This window comes from Macaca nemestrina, chromosome 3 (genome assembly GCF_043159975.1).
Source record: "Macaca nemestrina isolate mMacNem1 chromosome 3, mMacNem.hap1, whole genome shotgun sequence".
Classification (NCBI taxonomy): Eukaryota; Metazoa; Chordata; class Mammalia; order Primates; family Cercopithecidae; genus Macaca; species Macaca nemestrina.
The window spans coordinates 87706960-87731634 of NC_092127.1; the positions used below are offsets into that span (position 1 = coordinate 87706960).

General features: G+C 41.1%; 3 protein-coding genes across 6 annotated transcripts in view; 2 read left to right on the top strand and 1 right to left on the bottom strand.

Annotated features, from left to right (window-relative positions):
* Positions 1–2385: 2385 nt before the first annotated feature.
* On the bottom strand, positions 2386–4284 carry LOC139362249 (WAS/WASL-interacting protein family member 3-like). The gene is made up of 3 exons (XM_071092687.1): positions 4235–4284; positions 3382–4187; positions 2386–3091 (listed from the first exon to the last, which is right to left on the bottom strand). Exons 1-3 carry the CDS (start codon positions 4282–4284, stop codon positions 2736–2738), a joined length of 1212 nt encoding a protein of 403 aa, XP_070948788.1. The 3' UTR covers positions 2386–2735.
* LOC105486352 (protein phosphatase 3 catalytic subunit alpha) overlaps positions 3069–24675 on the top strand; it is a 337248-nt gene continuing 315641 nt past the window's right edge. For 2 of the 4 annotated variants that reach the window (XM_011749206.3, XM_011749207.3), the window contains exon 1: positions 4439–4649. In XM_011749206.3, the coding sequence (XP_011747508.1) occupies positions 4592–4649 (58 nt within the window). In that variant the 5' untranslated portion in view covers positions 4439–4591. Of the gene's footprint in view, positions 3159–4438; positions 4650–24540; positions 24557–24675 lie in introns of those variants that run through there. The other 2 variants (XM_071093251.1, XM_071093249.1) reach the window with 2 other exon arrangements.
* On the top strand, positions 4937–24385 carry LOC139362359 (uncharacterized). Its single transcript, XM_071093252.1, has one exon. It carries the CDS (start codon positions 5086–5088, stop codon positions 5581–5583), a length of 498 nt encoding a protein of 165 aa, XP_070949353.1. The 5' UTR covers positions 4937–5085; the 3' UTR covers positions 5584–24385.

Below are 24675 nucleotides of genomic sequence, written 5' to 3' on the forward strand. Positions count from 1 at the left end.
CCTAGATGTTTGCAGAGAGAATATATATCTAATGATCATATAAAACTTTTAAATCCTTGAATGAAGGAACAAAATCTTTGAATCCTTTTTTCCTCCCTACGTTTTATGCATCATGTAGCGTAGGACCTAGTACAGAACAGGTGTTCAAAACACAAGTGGTCAAAGAATATTCGTTTACAGATAATTAAGATTTGATGCTCATGTATTAAAAGAAGTAAGAGTATTTTTAGTCTTCTGGTAGTTCTCTTATATTACAGTAAAACAATAATTCTAGGTTTTGCTAAGGATTGTACTTTTTGAACTAATATATTACTTTTGCAAATTAATTTGGTAATATTAGCTATTCTAACAAACATATCTCCACATTTTAATGGAGTAGCAAAATAAATGGGTAAAGCCTAATGCATATTTTCTTAGTAAGTGGGCAGCATTCCTCTGTGTTGTAATTAAGGGATTCTCCTCTTTGTCTCTGGGGTTCTGCCTGCCCTGGGTCTTAGAAGTCTCTGCATTCAGCTAAGGATGGGAGTCCATAGACTAGAAAATGTATAACCGCTGCTTAACTGCCTTGGCCTGAGAGGGACCAACCATCTCAGCCCACAGTCTGTTGATCAGAACTAGTCACATGGACCTACTTGGTCAGGCTAGAAATGGGATCCCTCACTGGGCAGACACTTCCCAGAGTGAATTATACTAAGGAAGGGAAAACACATTTTTTTGGTAGACAAAAAGTTGTCTTTTTTCAAGTTTTTGCCCGCTACGATTTCTTGATAAGCAGGACATTGTCAAAGTCAGCATCTGGGAACTGAAGTAATCCCTTCAAAATGTAAATTCCAAAGATAAGGTATTCTCATGCAAGCGGTAATATAATTATGGACTGCTAGGGCAGTCTAATATGGGGGTTCCCAACTCCTAGGCCACAGAACAGTACCAGTCTGTGGCCTATTAGGACTGGACTGTACAGCAGGAGATCTGCAGCAGAGTGAGCAAACATTACTTCCTGAGCTCTACCTCCTGTCAGATCAGCAGTGGCATTAGATTCTCATAGGAGTGCAAACCTTACTGTGAACCATGCATGCAAGGGATCTAGGTTGCATGCTGCTTATGAGAATTTAATGCCTGATTATCTGAGGTGGAACAGTTTTATCCTGAAACCACCCCCTACTACCATCCATGGAAAAATTGTCTTCCACGAAACCAGTCCCTGTTGCCGGAAAGGTTAGGGACCTCTCGACAGGACAGAAAAAGAATGGCAGTAGGAGAGGGTAGGACATCTGAAACAGTATCTGAATTAAAAAGATGATCTGGCTGTCTACTTCAGGAGGCCAAGTGTATGAACACAAGTTGTTGCTAGTTAATATGCTGCTGTCCTGTTTCCCTTAGAGCAGGATCCAATTTTGTTTAAGAGGTGTCAGTGTTGCAGCAGTTATGGAATCATACACAGGCATTAAAAGTTCCTGTTGATAATGTGTTGGGAAGTGATTATGAGTCATAACTTTTTTTTCCCCATACATACCTTAGCTAGGAGGTGTCCTAGACTTGTAGCGGACTAAAGGGTGTGCCTGAAAGGTGTGCCTTTATTTCCTATCTGTATCGTGTAGTTTTATATGGTGCTGACATTTTAAGCCTTCTGATCTTGGTTCAAAGATGTTTATCCTATACTCAGTAAAAAGTTAGTCCAAATAACGGTGGGAACTTCATTTTTTTCTAATATGTAGGAGAGAATGTCTTGGCCTTGGAAATGAGCATCCCTGGACATGGTTTCCTGGTCTTTCTGAAGCAGGCCCTCTTCACCCACAGGTCTTGGCATCGCTCCCTCACTGTGTGCCATCTGGCCAGGGACCAGCTTCCCAAATCTGCCTTAGCAACTAGCTCTGCCTGTGCTCAGGAGGCTGTTTTAAACAACCTCTTCCTGAGGAGATTACAGTGACCTCTCAGAGCTCATAATTTTATGTTCTCTGAAAATTCTAGGCTTTATTGAGGGCAAGAACAATTTTCGAATACACTCCCTCCCCACCTAATTACCCACCACAGTGTCTGGCATATAAATAAAAGGAGTACAGAAAATATATTTATTGAATGAATTGTCTAATTGCCACCCAGTATACTGGGGTTGGAAATTGGGCAGCAGAATCTCAGTGCCAGTGGCAGGCTCCCTATCCTGGTGGGATACACCCTGCGTCTGCTCTTTTTGCTAGGCCTCCACAGAGGTATCTAGTGTGTGTTTCTATACAGTGCAGTCCACATCAAAGCCATGCTGCAGTACAATCAGTCTCTTACTCAAAATTTTCAAGTTTGAGCTTTAATCTAATCCTTGTCTCCAAAACACTTCTGGCTTCATCTCCCAGCTCCCTACATTTTTCGTTTTCGTGTGTGTGTGTGTGTGTGTGTGTGTGTGTGTGTGTGTGTGTGTGGTATCAAATCTTTTATTGGACCCGTGGTCAATTGAGGAAATAGGAAAAACCTGATACTGAAGGACTTTGGAAATAAAACAGGAAAGACGAAGGGTGAGAAATTTATTCAGATTTCTTCATAATTCCCCCCAAAACCTCCAACCACGTTGCCAGTCCTTGGGTGCTGCGGTTGGTCGCGGAGAGGGGCTGTGTGGAGGTGACCTTCTGGTAGACGGAGACCCGCTTTTCAGACTCTGTGGCACAGCAGGCGGGCCAGGAAGGAACATTTGGGCCACTATCACTCTTAGCTCTGCCGAGCCTGACTTTCTCTTCTCTAGTTTCTTTTCAACCGGAGGGACAAGTGTGGGGATCCGCTTTGGACTCCAAGGCCCTGCCCGCACTGGCAGCACCAAGCGGGTGTAGAATGACTCGAAGGAGCAGGGAAGGAAGATGGGTGTCAACTGTCCCGGCCAGTGGCTGCGTGTGTGTGTGTGTGTGTGTGTGAACAGGGAAAAGGCCACCCTTTCCCGTGTTTCTCCAGTCTCTTCGGTTCTTGGAGATCCGCAGGGCTGTCCCAGGTAACTCCGAGTTGCCCTGGGTCGCTGGGGCTTGATCAGCATGCTCCTCCGCTAGCCCGCTCCGGCGTTCCACAGCGCCCCGCCGCTCGGTGTGCACGCCTGGGTGGGACACAGTAACAGCCCCTACGCCGCCAACGCAAAAGCAAAAACAACCGTACACCCCATCGCAGTCGCAGCTTTTCTCCGCAAGGTAAGTTGTTTATTTGTCGCCGTTTTGGCGAACCTCCCTGGACAGCTGCGGCAGCGACGGCAGCTGCGCCGCGGGCGCCAAGCTCCCAGCCTCTTCCTTCCTCCGCCCTCTCAGGGCTGCCTCTTACCCCCACCCTCTTCCCTCCTATCCCCGCCTTTTCTCTTCTTGCCCTCTCGTGGGCCACGCAAACACCCGGAGACACCCTCTGCACTTGGCTACTCACACTGCGGCTTAACCCAGCCGACAAGGCACGCTTGCCAAAGAGGCGCGGGTGTGCGTGTGCGGGGTCCGCGTTCAGAGGCCAAAGGAGGGTGGCGTGGTAGAGCCCTTCTCCTCCCGGCCGCGACCCCTTGCCCACTCTCTTTCCCTAATCTCGGCCTGCCAGCAAAAGTGACACCTGAGCAGGGACTGGGCGGTGGAGGCTGCAGGCCCGCTGGTCCGGCAGCTGGGAGAAAACAGAGCAAGGGGCGGGGACAACGAGGAGGAGCGGGAGGCGGGACGAGCGGAGAGGCCGCCACCTGGCACTGAGTGATGTGCACTCTAGCCAATGAACGTGCGGGACTCCGACGTCGGGGCGGGAGGTCGGGGGCGGGCTCAGTGGGGAGGAGGAGGCTGCCGGCGCGCAAGAGGCGGGGGCCGGGAGGAGGAAGGGGAGGAGGCGGAGGCGGGCGCGGTGTCGGCGGCGGCGGCGGCGGCGGCGGCGGCAGCGGCGGAGGGGGGTAGGCTGTGCCCGGGACTGTGTCTGCCGAGCTCCGCGACTGTGCCTGTGTGAGTGGAGGAGCGGCGCGGGGAGGCAGAGGCGAGCGCGGGCGATCGCGGCGGCGGGACGTCTCCGGCAGCCGCGGCACCAGCGGCGGCGCTCGGTGTGGAGAAGCAGCGGTAACAGCAGCAACAGCAGCAGCGGCAGCGGCAGCGGCAGCAGCGGCGGCCGCCTCTCCGCCGCCGGGGACGCCAAGGTGCGGCTGGTGGCACTGACATCGGCGGCCCTGCCTCTCCTCCCTCGCCCCCGGCCTTCCCCATGTGATCGGTCTTAATCCCGACCGTGTGTGCGCGCGTGGGGCTCCATTCCGCGGTGCCGGTTCTCTGTGCCGGGGTGGGTGCTCGTGTGTGCGCTTCTTCTCCCCATCCCCCTTCCCCCAAGAATAAAAGAAGAACCGGGAGGCGTGCTTAGAAAATAAATAAATAACCACCACACACGCGCAGCCCAGAGCGAGTCGGCTGGGCTGTCGGCAGCGGCGGAGGAGGAGTGAAGGCGGCGGCGGCGGAGGAGGGACGCGCGGAGAAGGCAGCAACTTTAAAGCCAGCTCAGAGCCTAGACCTCCAGCCGAGCGGTTTGCAGCGCGGCGGCGGCGTTGAGTGTCTGGCCCGCCGGTCCGGTCGGGGTGTGCAGTCGGACGGACGAGCAGCGCGTCGCTGTCCTCCGGCGGCTGGAGATGTCCGAGCCTAAGGCAATTGATCCCAAGTTGTCGACGACCGACAGGGTGGTGAAAGGTAAGCGGAGCGCCGCGGTGGCCTGGGTGCACCGTGTGCCGCAGGCGCCTGGGCAGCTCGCCTCGCCTCGCCTCCCCTCCCCCGCCCCAGGTTCTCCTCTACCCGCTCCAGCCGCGGACCTTCTAGGATATTGTGCAACCCGCGAACCCCCCGCCCCCGCGGCGCCCTTCCCCCACGCGTCCCACCCAGCCTCACTTGGGGCATTTTTATTGACGGGGGCGTCAGTTGGCAAATGGCTGAGCCGCGGGGAGGTGGCGGCGGGGGTGGCGGTGGCGGGAGGGGGCGCCCGGGGGGTGGTTGCTGGTAGGGTGTAGCTGCTGTGACAGAAATAGGAAGTGGGTGGCTGCTCGCAGGCTTGCATGGGATCGGGTTTATGGTTTTCTTCTGCAGAGGGAGGGGTGATTTATGGCTTTTAAAAAATTAATATGGCATTTTTATGTGGCCGTGGCTTTCCACCGACTGCCTCGCTCTGGCAGGGTTCTCTTGGCGCTCCATTGCAGCAATTCCCTCCGCGCCCCCCTCCCCCTCCCCCTCCCCTGGAAGGGCCTGCACAGGACTCGCGAGAGAGCGGGAGAGCGTGGGGGGAGCCCGGCGCTTCCTTCCGCGCGGGGCGGAGGCGGGGGCGGCCGCTGGCTGGAGGGTGGCCGCGGGGGGCGCGGGAGGCGGGGAACGACCCGAGAGCACCAGCCGTTGCCGCCCCGGGATTTCCCCCGCACGCCCCGGGGAGAGACACGAAAACCACTTCTCTAGCCTCCCTTGCCATCCCCGGCAGGCCCCCGCCGACCTGTCATTGCTCTTGAAGGGTTCTCCACTCGTGCACACCTCCCAAGTGATAACCTCATTCCGCCTGCTTCCTCCGTGCCCTGGCATCCTTTTTGTAACGGGCTGTTTGATTCCTATTACTGCCTCCTCTTCCCCGCCTCCGGGATGTTAAACTCCTGGCGAGGATGGCACTGAGGTTGCTGGCAAAGAGAAACTGGGATGTGCGGAGTGAGGAAGGGGACAGGCTGTGGTTGTTCTCTCTATCGCACGGGGATCCACCGGCCTCCTTGTATTCCTAGGTGTAGTGGGGGAGGAATCATCCTATGAATCCTGGAAGGATGAGGCAGCAGAGCAGACCCGCCTGGATTAAGTAGTATCTCTCATTCCTGGGGGTTAGGACACCAAGCAAAGCAGGGATGGGCATGAGCTGTGCGCGGAGCGGGCCTCAAATTGGAAACAGCTCTGGCTGGTGTAATGTGTGTATGTGGTGTGTAGAACAGAGATGGTATCTAATGTGGCCAGAGCATGCAGCTAGAGTGCAAGGCAGTCAAGTCGTTCGCACCATGAGCACTTGAAAGTGAAGTAAACCCAGCAGCCCAAAGACCATGATACACAAGTCCCTCTGGGGTTTCAGAAATGATTCTTTCTCCTTAGAGGTTTACTCAATTTCTAAAGTAATTTTTCTGTGTGAGTGGCAGTGGTGATGGGGGAAATTGTGTTCCCTTTTTTCAGAAAGAACAAAATATCTTCTTTTGTTTTGGTTATACCGGAATCATTCCTGCTTCAGTTTCTGTGCAGGATTCATACACCCATGAAAATAATGAGGAAATAGCTCTGCAAAAATTATTTGAAATAGGGCTGCAGAGAGATGCACAGCTATTTTATTTTTCCTGCGGGCATGGATTTTCATGGAAACAGTCCATTCAGATTTATTTGAGAGAGCTGTGTTTTGCATGAAAGGCTTCTGTTGACATTTTCAAAAATTGAGACCCTTTGCTGGAATATTAGAGAATGATAACTGTCTCCTTAATGTGTGAAGTTTAGATGTAGCTCTAATCTAGGTTAAGATCAAAACAATGTAAAACTTACAATTCAAATGATACTAGTGAATGTGTTGGCAATTAAAAAAACACTTGTGCACACATAGGGTCACATTCCCTGTTTTAAATCACAGGATGTGGATTCTTAATGTAAATGTAAAGTCATGTCATCAGGTGAACATGTAAAAATAAATGTTTATACTTTCTGGCTTAGTGTCTCTACCAGTTAGAATGGAAGAGCAAATGGAAGAGCCCAATCAACCATTCCAAGGCTACTTTGCCTTGGTTTTTTTCAATGCTGTATCATTATAAATGACTTTTCATTTTAGATACACACACCCTCCCATAATTTCAAAAATTTTATTTACATACTATGTGGATAATAGACTCAAAATAGGAAAAGTTAATTTTGCATTTGTTTTGATAGAGATCCTGGTGTGAGATGTGAAATGTGAAATTTTGTTTATAGAAGTTTTGTTGATGAATCCTGATTTTAAGATGGATACCCTGTTGTTGTTTATCCTGTGTTTTCTTGTAGACTTTATATTATTGGCATGAAAGGCATTATCCAAGGTTGGATTCAACATTTTGTCGTACATAAGATTTTTGTGATTAGTTATTTGAGATAATCTATTTTGATTATTAGCCTTCTGTGAAATATAATATTTCCTCTTGAATATGTATACACATATTGAATGAATGGAAAGTATGGGTATGCTGGATGCGAAACCTACTAACAAGTGATTTAATTTCCAAAAATTAGATAATACGGAGTTTAGAAACCATGATTTACTTGAAATTTTGTTAGAACTTCATCTCAATGGCTATTTAAATCATTCTTTAATACAGAAAAGAAGTTATCCTTGAGGAAGTATTTGTGCCCCTTAAGTTTTCTCTTTTTTACAAAGTATGTGGAGTATTATTTACTATATATGCATACAGAAATAAATATTCAGATTGTTATTACCATGGCATGCCGTGGCATTTGCTTACAGTTACCATTGTTAGTGTCATCTGGCTTTTGTTGTATAACAGATTGCTATTTACAAATAAAGATGTGCTTGTGGTTTGTAGTAATATGATGTGACTGTTTTCTTAATTGTACTTTTAGAATGCAGCTTTAGAGAGGTAGGTTGAGTTTGTCTCAACTATGTTATTTTTGAGGTTTATAGAATCTGCTAGCATGTATTCAGAGACCCTGATCAGTTCTAAACCTTAAAAATGAAAGAGAATGATGGCAGTGGAGATGAAAAATATTCATTTAGATTATCCCAGGAGAAAAAGTTACTTCAGTTAGCAAAACTAGTGCTGTTTCATTTTGAGTCTTCTTGGATTAAAACAATGGAAAGTAGAAAAATTCAGTGAAAACATCTTGCTAATGACATTTGCTGGAAATCAAAATAATTTGATCTATTTATTGTTTTACATTATGTTTTTAAAAATACATACAGCAAACTGACGGCAATAAATAGAAGAATAACCGTCTTCCTCCCCTCAACCCCTGTCCTGATTTTTCTCTTGGTGGTACTCTACAGGCCTTGTCCCAAACTTTGGCTTTTCTTCATTTCTCTCTATTCCTGCTTAGAATGTTTTGTCTGGCCCTAGCATTCCCTGTTGGTCATAGAACTTTGCTATGTAATAGTTAAAAATACTTAGAGGAAATTAAACCCTATGTGATAATGAGTGTTTGGCTTTGTTAAATCTCTTAACCTTCCTTCCCTCTGTTCCCATCCCCAAGTTATTTTGTGATGGGACTTTTACCTTAACTCAAACTGATTGTAATGGTAGAAATTTTGTAAACTATGGGAGGCTGTTGAGAATAAATTTCTGAGAAGAGTTTTGTGGAATCTCTCAGAAACTGTAGGTAGTACGTTGTTGTGCTTTGTGTAAGGTTGCTTTTGGCTCTAGAGAATGAGCTGTTTTCCAGGTGTATTCACAGCTTAGTACTTCATGTAGACAGAGTACACATAGGGGAATTCTGAAAAGATACTAAGATCCTATATAGAAGCAAGAAGATGCTAATTAAGTATTAGTAAGTAAATAAGGATTCCAGTCACTAGTATTTCTAGCTGGGTGAGACTGATAATACTACTTAAAAAGAAAACAAATATGCCACATTGGTAATAACTGTGGTGTTTAGACCTTGATGCAACAGAGTAGTAAATAATGTCATTTATTTGTGGTGTTCCAAGAAGAACTTGTGAATTTATTTTGCTGACATTTTGTTACCATCAGTTGAGTTTCATGTATCTGGTTTTCAATTTGAGTATAGTGAAACTTTATTAATTCAGTATCATGAATTTAAATTTATTGTGAAAAAACACCAGTGTTTGTTGGCTGAAGTTTACATCAGCATTGGATGTGAAGAAAGGGGTCCAGTAATCAAAAAGTATAAACAACGTAGTTCCAGCATTGTTAATATGCCAAGAGAACAAATTCTTTTCAATACTTAGTGAACAGTGTGCAAATTCATCCTGCTCGTTACAAGTTAGGTTGGTCTATTTATTAACATTTCCTTTCGGGACTATTATAAAGTGAATATAACACAAGTACATTGTTGTAAATACATTCAGTAAATTTAATGATTAATGCAACAATTGAGACTGGGATTCAGGGGAATTCTGGTGATTCTAAAATGCCATCAATTAGAATAATCAACATTTTGAAGATAATAGTTTTTTTGGGAAGTGTGGAACAGAACCCTTACTTTAAATGGACAGTATATCTTAAGACATCCAGTTAAAATAGGAAAAATTTAACATCTAGCATCTAATTAATGAGGTTTACTCTAAGATTTGTTTAAAAATATGCCTTTTAAAATCTGTTTGTCTCTTTATTTGTAATTTTAGAGAGATGAAATATGATTTTGAGATACCATTCATTTATAACTTTTGTAATTGGCCTCTCATGCTTTTCCTTATCTTTTTTTGTGTCAGCTATGTGTAAATTTGAAACTAATTATGACACCAAATAAAGAATCCATTTAGGGTGACCTCATTGGAAAACACCATTTTTGCAGAGATACTCACTCTCCTTTTAGCAATGGAGATGTGATGGTTAAATTACCATTTTGAATACTTCCAGAACTGTGAAGAATGGTGGTGATTCATGATACAGAATTTTGATAATTACTAAAAATCATTTTGTCAATTTTTTTTCAGCAACTTTCTGATGTAGCAGTCTCTTGATATATAAGAGGGATATGGTGAGACCTTGAACTTCAACTTTCTGTAATTCCACTGGTATATGTTATAACTTCACAGGCTAACTTTCCCTATACATAAAAGGGGATTAATTGTATCCACTGCCAACTTGTGAGGACCAGAGGATAATCAAATGGGATATGGGGGGTGGGTGGTTACACTTTGTCCACCACCTGGTAATGGCGATTCAGTCACTGCTAACACAGAATTAGAAATGACAACATGTTATGTATGTTTTGGTCACCTGAGAATAATCAGAACCATTAGTATTGAAAGCCATGAGTGCCTTGGGTCAAGACTAGGTTATGATGAATTTTATTTTTATAGTTAAAGAAGTGGAGACAGAATACATAGAATGGTTACAGGTAAGTGTAAACAAATTATTTTCTTTATTAAAGAGGCTTTTCTCACTTAAAAATATTTTTGAAAATTGCCACTGGCCAGGTGTGGTGGCTCATACCTATAATCCCAGCACTTTGGGAGGCTGAGGTGGAAGTTCGGACAACATAGCAAGACCATATCTCTTAAAAAAAAAAAAAAAAAAAAAGAAAAGAAAAAAAGCAAATGGCCACTTCTTTTGGTATATTTAAAGTCTCTTCGCATTTTGTTACCCATTTTGTTTTACTCAATAATTAGCTATGTAAAATGGTGTGATTGGGAGAGGAAGCTTTTTATATTTCTGTATTTAGTAGACATAAAATTCTGGTAATAAATATTATGATCTAGTTTGACCTTGGCCTGAGGTTCACTAAAGAAATACTGTTAAACATTGCTTTCTGTTCAGGTAAATATATACACAGGAATAGAATAGCATACTCTCCTGCAAAGGAATGTCATTTACTTTCATTTTGAAGGATGTTGTCTTAAGCCTGTTTGTCTGAACTCCAGGTAATGACCCACACTGATGCTCTGGTTTGACAAACAAAATCCTCAGATTTGATGATTTTGTTAATTTCTAGAGCAGGCTCAGGTCAAAATATCAGTCAGTGATTCTGAGGTGTTGCATTCCTATTTTTAAAGCAGTCATTAGGTGGGACTGATGTGTGCAATGAAATAGGATTTTAGTTTGTAAATTAAGTCTCTTTAGTACTCTTGACATTTTCAGCATTCTAAAATCATTTTATTTTACAATAATTCTATCTTTTATATGAATCCATCAATTATATTTCATTTGAGAAGTCAAATAACAATATTGTATTCCTCCATGGTTAGGGGTTCTGAATAATGGCTTAAATCAGATGGGTTGTCAACTTTATGACCTAGCCCAGTTGCTGGTATCTCAAATCTGTTTTAACAAATACGCACTCGGATAGTGGAAACTTTAGATATTAAAAAATAAAAGCCCTCACTGAGGAAGTGGCAATAAATTATTAAAATGCTATGTTTTTGGAATTCAAGTAGATTCTTTTTGAGACCATCATAGAGAGGAATAGAACTTTGTTTTCCTTCTTTTTGTTTTCCTTATCCATGCTTTTGGATAGTCACAGCAAAATATACTGTGACTCTATTTTAAAAAATGGTCTGCCTGTCTGTGAACTTCTGTCTCTTGCAACTGGAAGTTTTGTGTGTATCTTTCTGCAAAAGAGGAAAACAAGTAGATATCAATGATTTATAAAAGCTACCTCAAGATTATGACATACTACTTTACAATGTTTGTCAATTTCAGGTACTTTCGACAGCTGTGAAACCGGAAGAATGGTGGTTGATGTTCAAAGACAGAGTTTTATTTATATGGAGCTAAATTTAAAAAATTTTCATCAGCTCTAAGATTCTTAGACTTAAAGTGAGTCTTTCTGTGGTGATTTTATTGTCCTAGCTTTCCTTTCTTTGGGGAAGAATTAGTAGTAGTTTTCATTTAAAATGTCCAGTTGTTTCTATGTAATATCAAAATGTTTTGGAAATTCTAGTCTGTCAGTGTCTAAACTATGTGTCTTGGTTGCTGCATATACTTGGAAGTTGCATAAAATTGTTAATATTTGTATTCAAAGTTTTAGTTTGAAAAAAATGGTCATTGTCTTATTGGTCCCTAGCTCAATGCCTTGCTCATTATGCACTGAATAAATTCTTGTTGAATGATATGGGCATTGCAAAATTCTCATGTGCCTTCTGAAGCCTTTGTTTTTATTTTGAGTGTATTATATTAAGTTCCATTTGTAAACGGTTCTGTATGGTGACTGGCGAATTGGAGTGCTTCTTTCTCCAGCCCAATCGGGGCATGGAGTATGAGAAGGAGGTATTAATAAGGTTACACAATTAGAATGAGAGCTGTTTTGTTTGGTCACTTGAACTCACTTTATCCCTGCTGAATATAAAAGGCTAAGTTCTATTCAGTTTAGTTTATTTGCTTGAACCTGACACCTGTCTTTCAGTTTTTATTGTATTCCCCCTTAGGCTGATCAATTTCTGACAAGTGAGAAAAAATACGTTAATCAATGAGTGTTTGATTTATTGGGTGATTTGTGTATTTTAATTATTGTCTAGACATGGACTTGAAGATAAAATGACCTGGTAAATTTCATGAAAAAGAAAACAAATTGGAAAAAACCTGTTTCCCTGTTTGCATCTCAATATATCATTTCCTATAGTGCTTTTGTAATCCAGAAATGCAGCCTTCTCCAGCATGACCTCTTTCCCTTCTCTGGCCCCCAAAATGTCATTGGATGCCTTCCAGTGGAAAAATACACAGGCTATGAAAAGTTAAGAAAAAGGTAGCACTAACGCTGTTGACTCCTTAGATTCTTACAGTGGGCTTTGAGCCATCCATTGACATTTGTTTTTAAAACATCTTGTAAGTTATGCCATTTTATCAGGTTAAATTAAAAGCAGGATATATTCTTAAAAGGATGGAACCTGAATCAGGAATTCAGGTTTATTTTATTTTTTGTTTGCTTTTTACAAAGGAATTACATTTTAAAAAATGATAAATCTGGCATTGTTGGTTCATTATATTTAATGCTATTAAAGTTACACACATTCCTGTTTTGTGTGGGCCTGATTATTGGGATAACAAACGTTCTCCTGATCATTCAGTTCTCTTCTTTCGAGCTTCAGTTCAGAAGTTGCATCCTCTGGGACCTGCATCTCCTGACACCTTCACTTAGAATAAAGGAATTGAGCCTCTTCCTTCTCACAGAGAACACCTTGATAAAAGCATGTTGCTGTGATGACTTGTTTCCTTGTCTGCCTCTCCTCCCCAGGAAGTGGAAAGTCCTAGAGACAGAAGTTCTATCTACTTTTGTATCTTTAGCTCTAGCACAGGGCCTGCTGTAGAATAGGCATTTGATACATGGTTGTTAAAGGAATGAAATAACATAAAGGATAAGATGGATTTAAATTTCTAAATTATAGGATTCCTTTATGTTTTGAAATTTTGTCAATCTTAAATCATGATCAGTATGCAAACGTCTGATGAGTTTCTTGACTTGTAAGCTCCCGTCGTTGTAGAAGTGTGTTTTCCTATGAAGTTTTGAAGTGCTGTATTTTATTAACTGGCATTATATGATTGTTGCTCAGTAGCCAGCATGCAGAAGCATAACTGGCAGAAGTGGCCTTCCCATGGGGAGTGGTTGGCTTTTAGTGGATTATTGTCACAATGTGTATAGGTTGATTTCCTCAAAGGTGAGTGATGGTTTCTTTCTCAGGAAGACAGGTAATGATACTAAGTTGAGGGGAGAGGCATTTGACAAGCATGTGGGAGGCCCATATTAGTCTTCACATGTGCAAATTGAAATGAATAAAAATGTATAAGATTAGGAATTAGAACAAAGATTAAAACATACTATACATCCTGATGACTTACTGTGTATATACCAATAAAAAATATTCAGGCCCATCACAAGTACAGGTTGCTCATGAGTCACCTCTCCTGATGGCATGTCTGCATGGTGAGTGTTTTTAGAAAAGCTCAGTACTGGAATCCACACCAACAGAGTGGCAGTATAGTGAAGCACTTGCTCTTAGTCCCATCCTTACAGAAGACCACTAAAGCTGCACTACTCCAGATGTGGTCGTATGACTTCTGATTAAAGAAAGCCAGCTGCGGCTTTCCAAGCTCCATTTTATTTTTGTTCTGAACCGATATTTCCGGTCTCTCACATGGGCCAGGATATACTTTTTCTTACTAACACAGAAATACTTTCATTTCAAAGAGTTGAAGACTAGGTAAATTATAGTTTCCTAAATAAAATCTCACTGTTAGCTTCTGTTGGTTTGCATTCAGCAACCAGGAGGGAATCTCTGTTGTCATTGCCTCTGGTCAGAATTCTTCCTGAGTACTCTGTCTCATTCCACGTGCCCTTCCAGAAATGGATGTGTTAAATTTTGGAGTATGTTTTATAAAATAGCCCCCAAGATGATTAAAGGACTTTAAATAAATTGTGACAGGAACTGAGAGATTATTCAGTCTGAACAAAAAAGGGTGAGTGGTGATTTAACTACAGGCTTCAAATACTAGAACATCTTTCTGTAGTTGATCATACTCAGATGTTCATCACGCCAGTCAACTACAGAGAGGAGATATTTAGAAGCATCAGAGAATTAGGTGATTTTTAAAAAAATTTAACCAGTTAGGGGCATTTGACTTTGAGATGGTTTATGGGAATCATCTGAATGGAGAGAATAAATGATTCTCATTTATTTTTGTTGTAAATGTGAACTTTATGTGTGCTAAAGAATAGTCTAAACCAAATGGCGTTTTGAAGCTGGAAGGATCCTTGGAAATAAATCTAATTTTCTGTCTGGCTCAGAATCCTTTATTTGTTGGGGAGAAGGATTGGGGGATGTAGGGGAGACCTTTTATCTCTTACACTTGCTCATGCTTGAATTTAGGCATACAAATCAGACTCCTAGAATTGGAAGGTACACCAGAATTCTAGCTCAGGCTATCTCTAATGTGAAACTCCTTGTCCAGCCTCTCTGATGGATAGAATCCCATCCCTGCATGTACACATCTAGTGAGAGGCAGCTCTCTATTCCATATACGTCTCACTCCATCCTGGACAACTCTGCTTTCAAGGAATATTTTCTTGTGCTTGATTACAATCTGACGCTTTGAATATACTTCCTTGTTCTTAGCATTGCCCTACAGAATTCCATAGAATGAGTCTTACCTGTTTGCCTCCAGAGAGCTCATTTGATATTAAAAACAGGTTTTTTTTTTTTGTTTTTTGTTTTTTTTTTTTTGACAGTCTTACTCTGTCGCCTAGACTGGAGCGCAGTGTCGCGATCTTGGCTCACTGCAACCTCCAGCTCCTGGGGTTCAAACGATTCTTGTGCCTCACCCTCCCGAGTAGCTGGGACTACAGGCATGTGCCACCTTGCCTGGCTAATTTTTTTGTATTTTTAGTAGAGACAGGGTTTCACCATGTTGGTTAAGCTGGTCTTGAACTCCTGACCTCAAGTGATCCACCTGCCTTGGCCTCCCAAAGTGCTGGGATTACAGGCATGAACCACTGCAGCTGGCCAGCTTTCTCGTTCTTAAGTCTGCTTTTTTTTTTGTTTGCTTTTTTTTTTTTTTTTTTTTTGAGACAAAGTTTTGCTCTTGTTGCCCAGTCTGGAGCCCTATGGTGCGATCTTGGCTCACTGCAACCTCCGTGTCTTGGGTTCAAGCCATTCTCATGCCTCAGCCTCCCAAGTAGCTGGAATTACAGGCACCGCCACGACACCTGGCTATTTTTTTTTTCTTTTTGTATTTTTAGTAGAGATGGGATTTCACCGTATTGACCAGGCTGGTCTTGAATTCTTGATCTCAGGTGATCCACCCACCTTGGCCTCCCAAAGTGCTGGGATTATAGGTGTGAGCCACCCATGCCTGGCAGTTTCTAGGTCCTCCTCCATCCTAGGAGTCTACCTTTAAACCCAAGTCAGGCTGTTGGAGTCCCTTGAAACTGGAGAAGTGAACAAAGGTTGATCTTGACCGACTTATTCCACAGAACCTCCAGCATCTCGTGCTCAGTTACTTGGTACTCTTGCTTGCCCTTCCGTGTCCTCATGCCAACTTGGAACTCAAAAGTCTTTACAGGTGGGCCCAGTTTAGCATCCCGTGATACCCCTTGGGAGGGTGAGAATTGCCACAGTCATGATGCTCTTAGTTCTTATGCCTTTCCCATTGAAATTCCCTTGTTTTTTTTTTTTTTTTTTTTTCCCATGACTTATGCAGTTTCAAGTCATCAAATGCCTAATCTGGTCTATAAGTAGAAGTCTCTGTAAAATCTAGATAGCAGATGTGTTTTAACAGTGACTTTCTAAAGGCATTGCTTTCACCTTTCATTTATAATACAGGCGAGTAATAAAGACAGGATGAAAGCATAGCACCATGTGGTGATAGTGGGGCTAGTGAAAGACAGGCCATGCCCCTTTGTTTACTTTTCAAATCACGCCACAAAGACAACTAGCTCAGCACCTCACTTGACCAGAGCCAAACCTTCCTCTTGTGCTTGCTTTCACTTGTGCCTAATCTTTGAAGATTGTCTGCTCCTAATGCCGTTGAGTTTGGCAAATTTAGTGAATTTGATTGTAATTTGATAACTAGTTTGAGTTTCACTGAGTTATGAAGGAGACCAGTGGTTTCCAACTATGGTGTCACAACACATTGTTGTGTTAGACTCAGCTGTGAGGTATTAACAGCTACTGATAACCTACAGAAGTTTGCCACTGACTTATTTTAAGATATCTGTGTATAAACGAGAGTGGATTCACATTCAACCCTAAAATGCTACTTTCCCTTGCATTCTGACATGAGGGGATGGAGCTTCAACTGTCATGGTGGGCATTTTGTATAACTTGCAGTTGCTGGATCTTACTGATAGGTCTTTAATCACAGTGGAAATTACATATGTGTGTATTTCCCTGAACATTTTTTTTATGTTGGTTCATTAGAATCTGGATTTGTTTATCCTAGTGTTTCATAGAAGTGAATGTTATATCATGTATATCTGGAGGGAAGAAAGGCCGAGACCTGTCATGGGAGACTGTCCCTTTGCTAGCCAGGTCTGTAAATTGAGTGGATCTTGAAACATTTAGGTAGGCACATTTGGGGTGACTTCAAAGTCCTTTATGAGGTCTTCTCTCCTCACACGTCTCCAGGGACTGCCATACCTGAAATTTCATGATTTTTTAAGATAAGAATGGCCTTTTTGATAGATATTTCCAAAGTACCTGATCTTTAAAACATAATTTACTGAACTGGATAATTTAAATTTTTTTCCCTTTGGATAATGTTGAATCTAGGAAAAAAAAATCCTGTTGTTCAGGAGACTTTTCGAGAGTGAACTTTCACGCTTCTTTTTAAATCCATATCCCATGCCTCTTTGAAAGTGTCACTTGGGGGTTGGGCGCGGTGGCTCATGCTGGTAATCCCAGTACTTTGGGAGGCCGGGTGGGTGGATCACCTGTGGTCAGGAGTTTTAGACCAGCCTGGCAAACATGGCGAAAAACCGTCTCTACTAAAAATATAAAAATTAGCTGGGCGTGGTGGCGGGTGCCTGTAATCTCAGCTACTTGGGAGGCTGAGGCAGGAGAATCGCTTGAACCCGGGAGGCAGAGGTTGGAGTGAGCAGAGATCACGACATTGCACTCAAGCCTGGGTTACAAGAGGGAAACTCTGCCTCAAAAAAAAAGAAAAAAAAAATGTCATTGGGTTTTCCGTGCATCCCTATTTCTCATATGATATAATCTCCTGCTTGGTAAGTAGATTATTTGCTTGAGTGTAAAATGGCTGTTAGAAAGATACTGCTTCTACTTATTAAGCCATCGATCTACCCATCCTGCTTATGTATGTGTCAGACTTTTAGCGCTCACTATGTGTGTGGCTCTGCACTATGTTCTTGCAGCCTAACATAATGTAGGCAATCTGAAGGTTACTGTCCAGTGTGAGAAGCAAAAGGAAACCACAGTATAAGTTGTGCTTACTTTAATAGCAGAAGGTGCTACATCCTACTGTGGAATGCAGAAAAGGGAGTGATAAGCTGCCTCCATAGACTGTGTTTTCGTTTTTTGTAAAAATAAATGTAATCAATATTAATTTGTGGGAAGTGTAGCATATATTGCCATGTGTTATGACTTTGAGCTTATTTTAAAATACAGATGGATGCCCGTTTTTGCCTGACATGATAGTCAGTGTTATCAAAGACAAGAGGCAGACCATTCCTTCATTCACTCATTTCCAAAACACTGAATACCATTCTGTGCCTAGTGCTATACAAAGCATGGGAGATTCAGTGTCGATAAGTCTTTGCTTTCCACTTAACAAGGGATGATTTTAATTATAGATTGTCTTCCTATTAAGTATGAATTTTAGCAGGCATTAAAATTAGTTTGATAATATGAGAAAAAAATGAAGATTGAGGCCAGGTGCAGTGGCTTATGCCTGTAATCCCAATACTTTGGGAGGCTGAGGTGGGAAGATGACTTGAGCCTAGGAATTTGAGACCAGTCTGGACATCATAGTGAGACCTTGTCTCTACAAAAAAACAAAACTAAACAAAAAAAAACACTGTACATGTTAGTGCATGCTTGTTGTCCCAGCTGCTGCTCAGGAGACTGAGTTGGGAGGATCGCTTGAGCCCAGGAGGTTGAGGCTGTGGTGAGCCATGATCATGCTGTTGCATTCCATCTTGGGTAACAGTATGAGACCTTGCCTCAAAAAAAAAAAAAAAACAAAAAAAACCAAAAAACCAAAACATTGTATTTGGAATTCTGCAGCTATTATAACTCACTTATGAGCAGGGTATATGAGATAGAATCATGGACTATTGAAGGTGGAAGAGGGCTCAGAAGTGAGCTAGTTAAACTATCTTTCAAAAAGAAAAGGTATTTCTGTTAGATGGTTAACAAGCCACTCTTCACTCCGCCTCCCTCCACATACTTCCAGTGATGGGGAGACAGCATCACAGTGTGGAAAGAGCATTGGTTTACAGCTAGACAAAACCTGGACTTAAATCCTCTGTCCTCCATATACCAACTGTGTGTCCATGGGCAAGTCATGTAACCATCCTGAACCCATTTTTCTTATGGAAATTTGGAAACAATACTAAGTTTTTAAGGTTGTTGTAACGGCGAGAGGAATATTATGTAAAATATCTACGGCGAGAGGAATATTATGTAAAATATCTAGTGTTAGTGCCTGCATGGAAGGTGTTCCCAATATATGTTAGGTATTGTAATTTTGCTGCTGGACAGCTCCTTTGAAAGCCATGCTTTTTACTTCTAGAAGGAGTAGTAATTATCATTAAAGTAATACACTTCCTCACCTCCTATCCACTATCAAATCCATTGTACAGTCATTTGGGGGACCCTACCAATCCACTGAGGGAGGTTGGCAGTAGCTGTCCAATGGCTGCTTTCTGTGATATTTGACATGGTATCACTTTGTTCTTCTTGAAAGGTTGTCCTTATTGGCTTTCATGACTTTTTATTTTCTTGGGTTTTTTGCTATCTCATCTTGACTGAATCCTAAATGTTGATGTTCCCTTATCCCTTTATACCTTCTTCTAGGCAGTCTCATGTCCTTACACTTACAGGATTGATTACTGCCTGTAGGATGATCACTGGCATGTCTGTATTTGCAACCTAGACTTTTCTCTTGAGCTGTCTCTCAAACCCTATATACAGCGGTTGCTATGGATGGGTATGGTGAAAATACAGTTGGGTGTCTTTTCTCCTGTGTTTCCTGTGCTTGGTGATGTCGTCACCACCCATCCAGTCAACTAAACATACCTTTCAGTTCAAGTCTTTTAAATACTTCTAACCTAGTGCTGCAGGAGCCTCACAACATCAGTGTCTCTGCTTTCAACCTTTTTCTCTTGCATACATGTATTTTGTCACATTGTCACTAGGATTATTTTGTAAAATGAACATTTGATTATGCCAGTACCTACTTGGTGGTTGATCCCTTTTTTTACTGGTTTGTAGGAAGTCTGTATATTATGGAATTTGACCCTATCACATGAATTCTGAAAATACTTATAGCATATGTTACATTGTACTGAACTTATTTTAAGTCTTCAATGTATTTGAATATAAATTTTTGGGAGCTGGGAGCATTTTTTATTTGTATATGTATTCTGAATGTTTATCTGTGTTTGGCATATAATAAAAGTTGATTGAGCTGAAGGACCTAAACACCCGAAGCACTCCTTCCCTGCTTTTCATTTGCTTTACCTCTGCATAGAACACTTTTAGTCTGTCCTGTGTGAAACTTCTCTGAAACCCTTACCAGCTGTCTGTGCTACTTCTCGTCCCTTGTATGCACAATGGATCACAAATGTTTGCAGCATTTTTTCTTCATTAACTGAGAAATCTCTGAGGGGTAGGGTCTTATCCACTTGATCTCTCCAGTGCTTAGTGCAATGCCTAGCACATTATTCTTCATTTGTGTTTTTACAACAAATTGACTGGAGAAGATATTTCTGTTTATTACACAAGAATAATGAAGCAAAGTACTTCCTCTCTTCCCGACCCATGTCATACTTTAGCTCCAGTTGAATTACTTTCTCTCATACTTTGAACTTTAGGAATACCTGACTTTCCCTGAGCATTTTCATGTGATGAACTTATAAACCCGGTCTCCTTTACTCTAGATTTTGTAATTTTTATTTGTAAACACAAAATGGAAAGTAATATCTCAGTTCGATTTATTCTTGCTAACCTCTGATTCTAGGCTTTTGAGACTTAAAATAAGAATCTGGAATACTTTTACCTATTCTTTTTAGTTATTTGTTCCAATTTATGCCATTAGTATATTTGACTAGACATTTACCCAAACATGGCTGCTAAATTCATTTTTGGAGCCAGTCATTTTGGGTGAGTGTGTTCACAGATTGCTTTGATTCTGCATATGTAACATGGGACAAATTCCCCGTGTTAATAAGCTGTGGCTTCTGTAGAAAAGGGAGGTGCATGAGGAATTGTTGTCCTTGATGTTTTTCTTACCTAGTTGGTATATTTTTCTGTAGCTCTACTTCAGAATAACTTTTTAAAGAATGTCCAGTGTTTTTGCCTACCTTGAGCTTTAATCTTTTGTGATTTCAGGGAGTGGAACAAATGAACTTTCTAAGGATAATGATTAGAGAATTTGTGCATTTATTTTTGGCAAATGTTTTGTAATATTTTACACATATTTGAAGAGAACACTGTTAATTTGTAGGTGAGTTTGCTTCTCCATAGGATCTTGCTCAAAGAAAAAAAGCAATAAAGTGTTTTGATATTTTTTGAGCCTTGTATTCTAAAAATTTTAATGGCATTAATATCCATGCCTTGCATGTATATTACCTCATTTTAAGTACCTTATGTGAAGTTTCCTAGTGAGTAAGTGGTGGATCAGGTATTTGGACTCCAAGTCTTGTCTCAGATCCTGGGTTTTTATCACCATAACACTAACTTGAGAGCAAGATGAGGCCAAATATATTAGATAGTGTCAGTGAATTGATAGAAAATACTTAGTTATTAGGGATTTGTTTTCATATAAAATATCGTTGCTCCTGGAAATCATTTTGGCTGAACATCTGTGGCGTTTTCTGTGGGAGAAAAATCTATTACTTTTCGTGGGGTAAACATTTTTGTCTTCTTTGTAGAAATATGTAGTTGAGGCCCACAACAATGGGACTAGACTGTAAATTATGCTTTTCTTGACATTATTGACCTTATTACGGTGTTACAACACAAACGATCCAAAACATGAAGTACCAACTATGAGGTCCATAAAGAAGTCATTTTAATTGGACCTTAAGTTTTTCCCCTAGGTTAAGACTGGAAAAATATGTAGTGCTAGTTATTATACACTGTTAGCCGTTTTTTATAGACATTGCTTTTTTTATACAGGCAAATTTTGGACATATTGTGGCTTTATACAGGCATATTTTGAAGATATTGTGGGTTTGGAGATATTCCAAACTGCCACAATAGAGCGAATTTCACAAGAAAGCTAGTCACACAAACTTTTTGGTTCACAATGCATGTTAAAGTTATGTTTACACTACTGTAGTCTGTTAAGTGTGCAATAACATTATGTTTGAAAAAGCAGTGTACGTACTTCACTTAAAAAATACGTAACTGTTGTGCTAATGATCATCTGAACTTTCAGTGTCTTGGGGTGGCTGTTGCTTTATCAGCTGAGTGTATGTAGTATTCAAAATCCTTTGAGTTGCTTCTCAAGGATGAGCAAAGGAAGTAGTTTTTTTAGATTCCAAAGAAACTAGCTACTTTGCTCATCTTTGAGAAGCAACTCTTTATCCATTAAAATTTTATCATGGTATTGCACCAAGTCAGTCCCGTCTTCAGGATTCACTTTTAATTCTAGTTCTCTTGATATTTCTGCCACATGTGTAGTTACTCCCTCCACTGAAGGCTTAAATTCCTCAAAGTCAGTTTATTTCAAACTCCTGTTAATGTGGATGTTTTGACCTCTTTCATTAATCATGAATGTTCTTAATGGCATCTGGAATGGTGAATCCTTTCCAGAAGATTTTCAATGTACTTTGTCCAGATCTATTAGAGGAATCACTATGTATGTCAGTGATAGTCTTATGAGATATATTTCTTAAATAGTAAAACTTGAAAGTTTAAATTACTCCTTGATCCATGGACTGCAGAATGGATGCTGTGTACAAGATCAGAGCTCTTGGGTGACTAGGTGCATCGCAAAGAGCAGTAATATTTTGAAAGGAATTTTTTTTTTTCTCTGAGCAGAAAATCTCAATCTCAGCCAAGAGCTTAAAATATTCAGCAAACAATGCTGTAAACAGATGTGCTGTTATCCAGGCTTTGTTGTTCCACTTACAGAGCACAGGCAGAGTAGATTTAGCATAATTCTTAAGAGCTTTAGGATTTTCAGAATGGTAAATGAGCACTGGTCTCAACTTAAGTTACCAGCTGCATTAGCCCCTAAAAAAGGGAGTCAGCCTGTCCTTTGAAATTTTGAAGCCGAGAGTTGACTTTCCCTCTCTAGCTGTGAAAGTTCTAGGCGGCATCTTCTTCCAATAGAAGGCTGTTTCATCCCTATTGAAAATTTGTTGTTGAGTGTAGCCACCTTCATTAATGATCTTATTAGCAAGGTCTCCTGGATAACTTGGTGTAGCTTCTGCATTAAAATTTGCTGCGTCACTTTGCACTTTTATGTCGTGGAGATGACTTTTTGCCTTAAACTTCGTGAACCAACTTCTGCTGATTTCCAGCTTTTCCTCTGCAGCTTCCTCACCTCTCTCAGCCTCCATGGAATTGAAGAGAGTTAGGGTCTTGCTGCTGATTAGGTGTTGGCTTAAGAGAATTCTGTGATTGGTTTGATCTATCCGGATCACAAAAACTTTTCTTATATTGCCATTAGGCTCTTTGGCTTTCTTATCATTTGTGTGTTCACTAGACAGCACCTTTAATTTCTTTGAAGAGCTTTTCCTTTGCATTCACAACTTGGCTGTTTGGCACAAGAGGCCTGGCTTTGGGCCTGTCTCCACTTTCGATATGCCTTGCTCGAGAAACTTAATCATTTCTGCCTTTTGATTTAAAGTGAAACATGTGTGACTTTTCACTTGAACAGTTAGAGACCACTTCAGGGTTGTTTAGCCTCATTTTCAATATTATCTTGTCTCAGGGAATAGGGAGACCCAAGGAGAGACAGAGAGAGATGGGGGAATGACTGGTCAGCAGAGCAGTCGGAGCACACACATTTATTTGTTAAATTTGTTGTCTTACATAGGTGTGGCACGAAGTGCTTTAAAACAATTACAATAGTAACATACAAAACCGTGGATCACAGATTACCATAACAGATAATAATAATGAAAAAGTTTGAAATATTATGAGAATTACCAAAATGTCAAACAGAGAAACCAAGTGAGCACATGCTGATAGAAAAATGGCACCGCTAGACTTGCTTGTGACCGAATTGCCATAAATCTTCAGTTTGTAAAAAATGTAATACCTGCAAAGTGCAGTAAAGCAAAACACAATAAGTGAGGTATGCCTGTATTCATTTTCATATTTTCGTTGCTGAAGCAAATAAAGGAAGCCACACATAGCTAAAGTGAAAGCCACTTCAAGGAGACATCACATGAAACATTTTGAGGAGGGAGTTATGTGGTTTCATTGTAACATTTTAGATGCAAATGTGAATTGTTTTGAGATCAGAATTTTTCATTTACTACTTTTAACTATTCCTGTACTATGATGAATGTTTAGGGTTAGCCTGGTTACACACTTCCTAAATTGTTTGAAATAAAATATGATAATTGAGAATTTTAATGCTTCTCCTGAGGCAGGTGATTGGAGACATTTGTTTGTTCTTGTGATTCATAAACGTATTTTGAATCCATCTGAACCGGGTTTGATTTACTTTGAGAAATTCTGTGGTTGAGGTAGTTGCAGGTTATAGGTTTAGGTGTAAGGGAAGATTTAACACCCTGCCCTGATTTCCTGGGTCTGTAAATTCGGGGAGCTCCAGTTTCGCACTGAGGCCTCTTACTATCTTTTGCTTCGTGGTGAATACCTCTGCATGTGGGAAAATTTCCTCCTGCTGGAATCAGCTTAGGTTCATATTTTCTTTTTCTTCTTTTTTTCCCGTGATGTTTTTGTGGACCCTGAACTTCAAATATATATTTTTTGGTTTTTGTTTACAAAGGGTGTCCAGTACCACGTAGATGAAAAATTTGAGTAAACTTCACACAACTAGAGTGTTTTGTTGACAGTTCTCATTTTGTTAATATATGTTTATTGAAATGTAAGGGTTCTCATGGCCTGAAAAAACAAAATATATATTATAACTTTCCTGCTGTGTGTGTTTATTTCAGTTCTGAAGCTAGACCTTGCCTGAAATAAGCTCTGCTTTACAAGAAAATTGACGCTGTGATTATGCCCAACATTTATTATGCATATACAGCTAATTTGAATGTTATAAGTATAGGAAAAATATCAGGTAAGTCTGTATTCAGATAGGAATATCAAAGTAAAATAACCAGTGACTAAACATTACAGTGGTAGTACCTGTGAACCAAGTGAGAAAATATGTAAGAGACATGCTTGGATTTTTCGTTC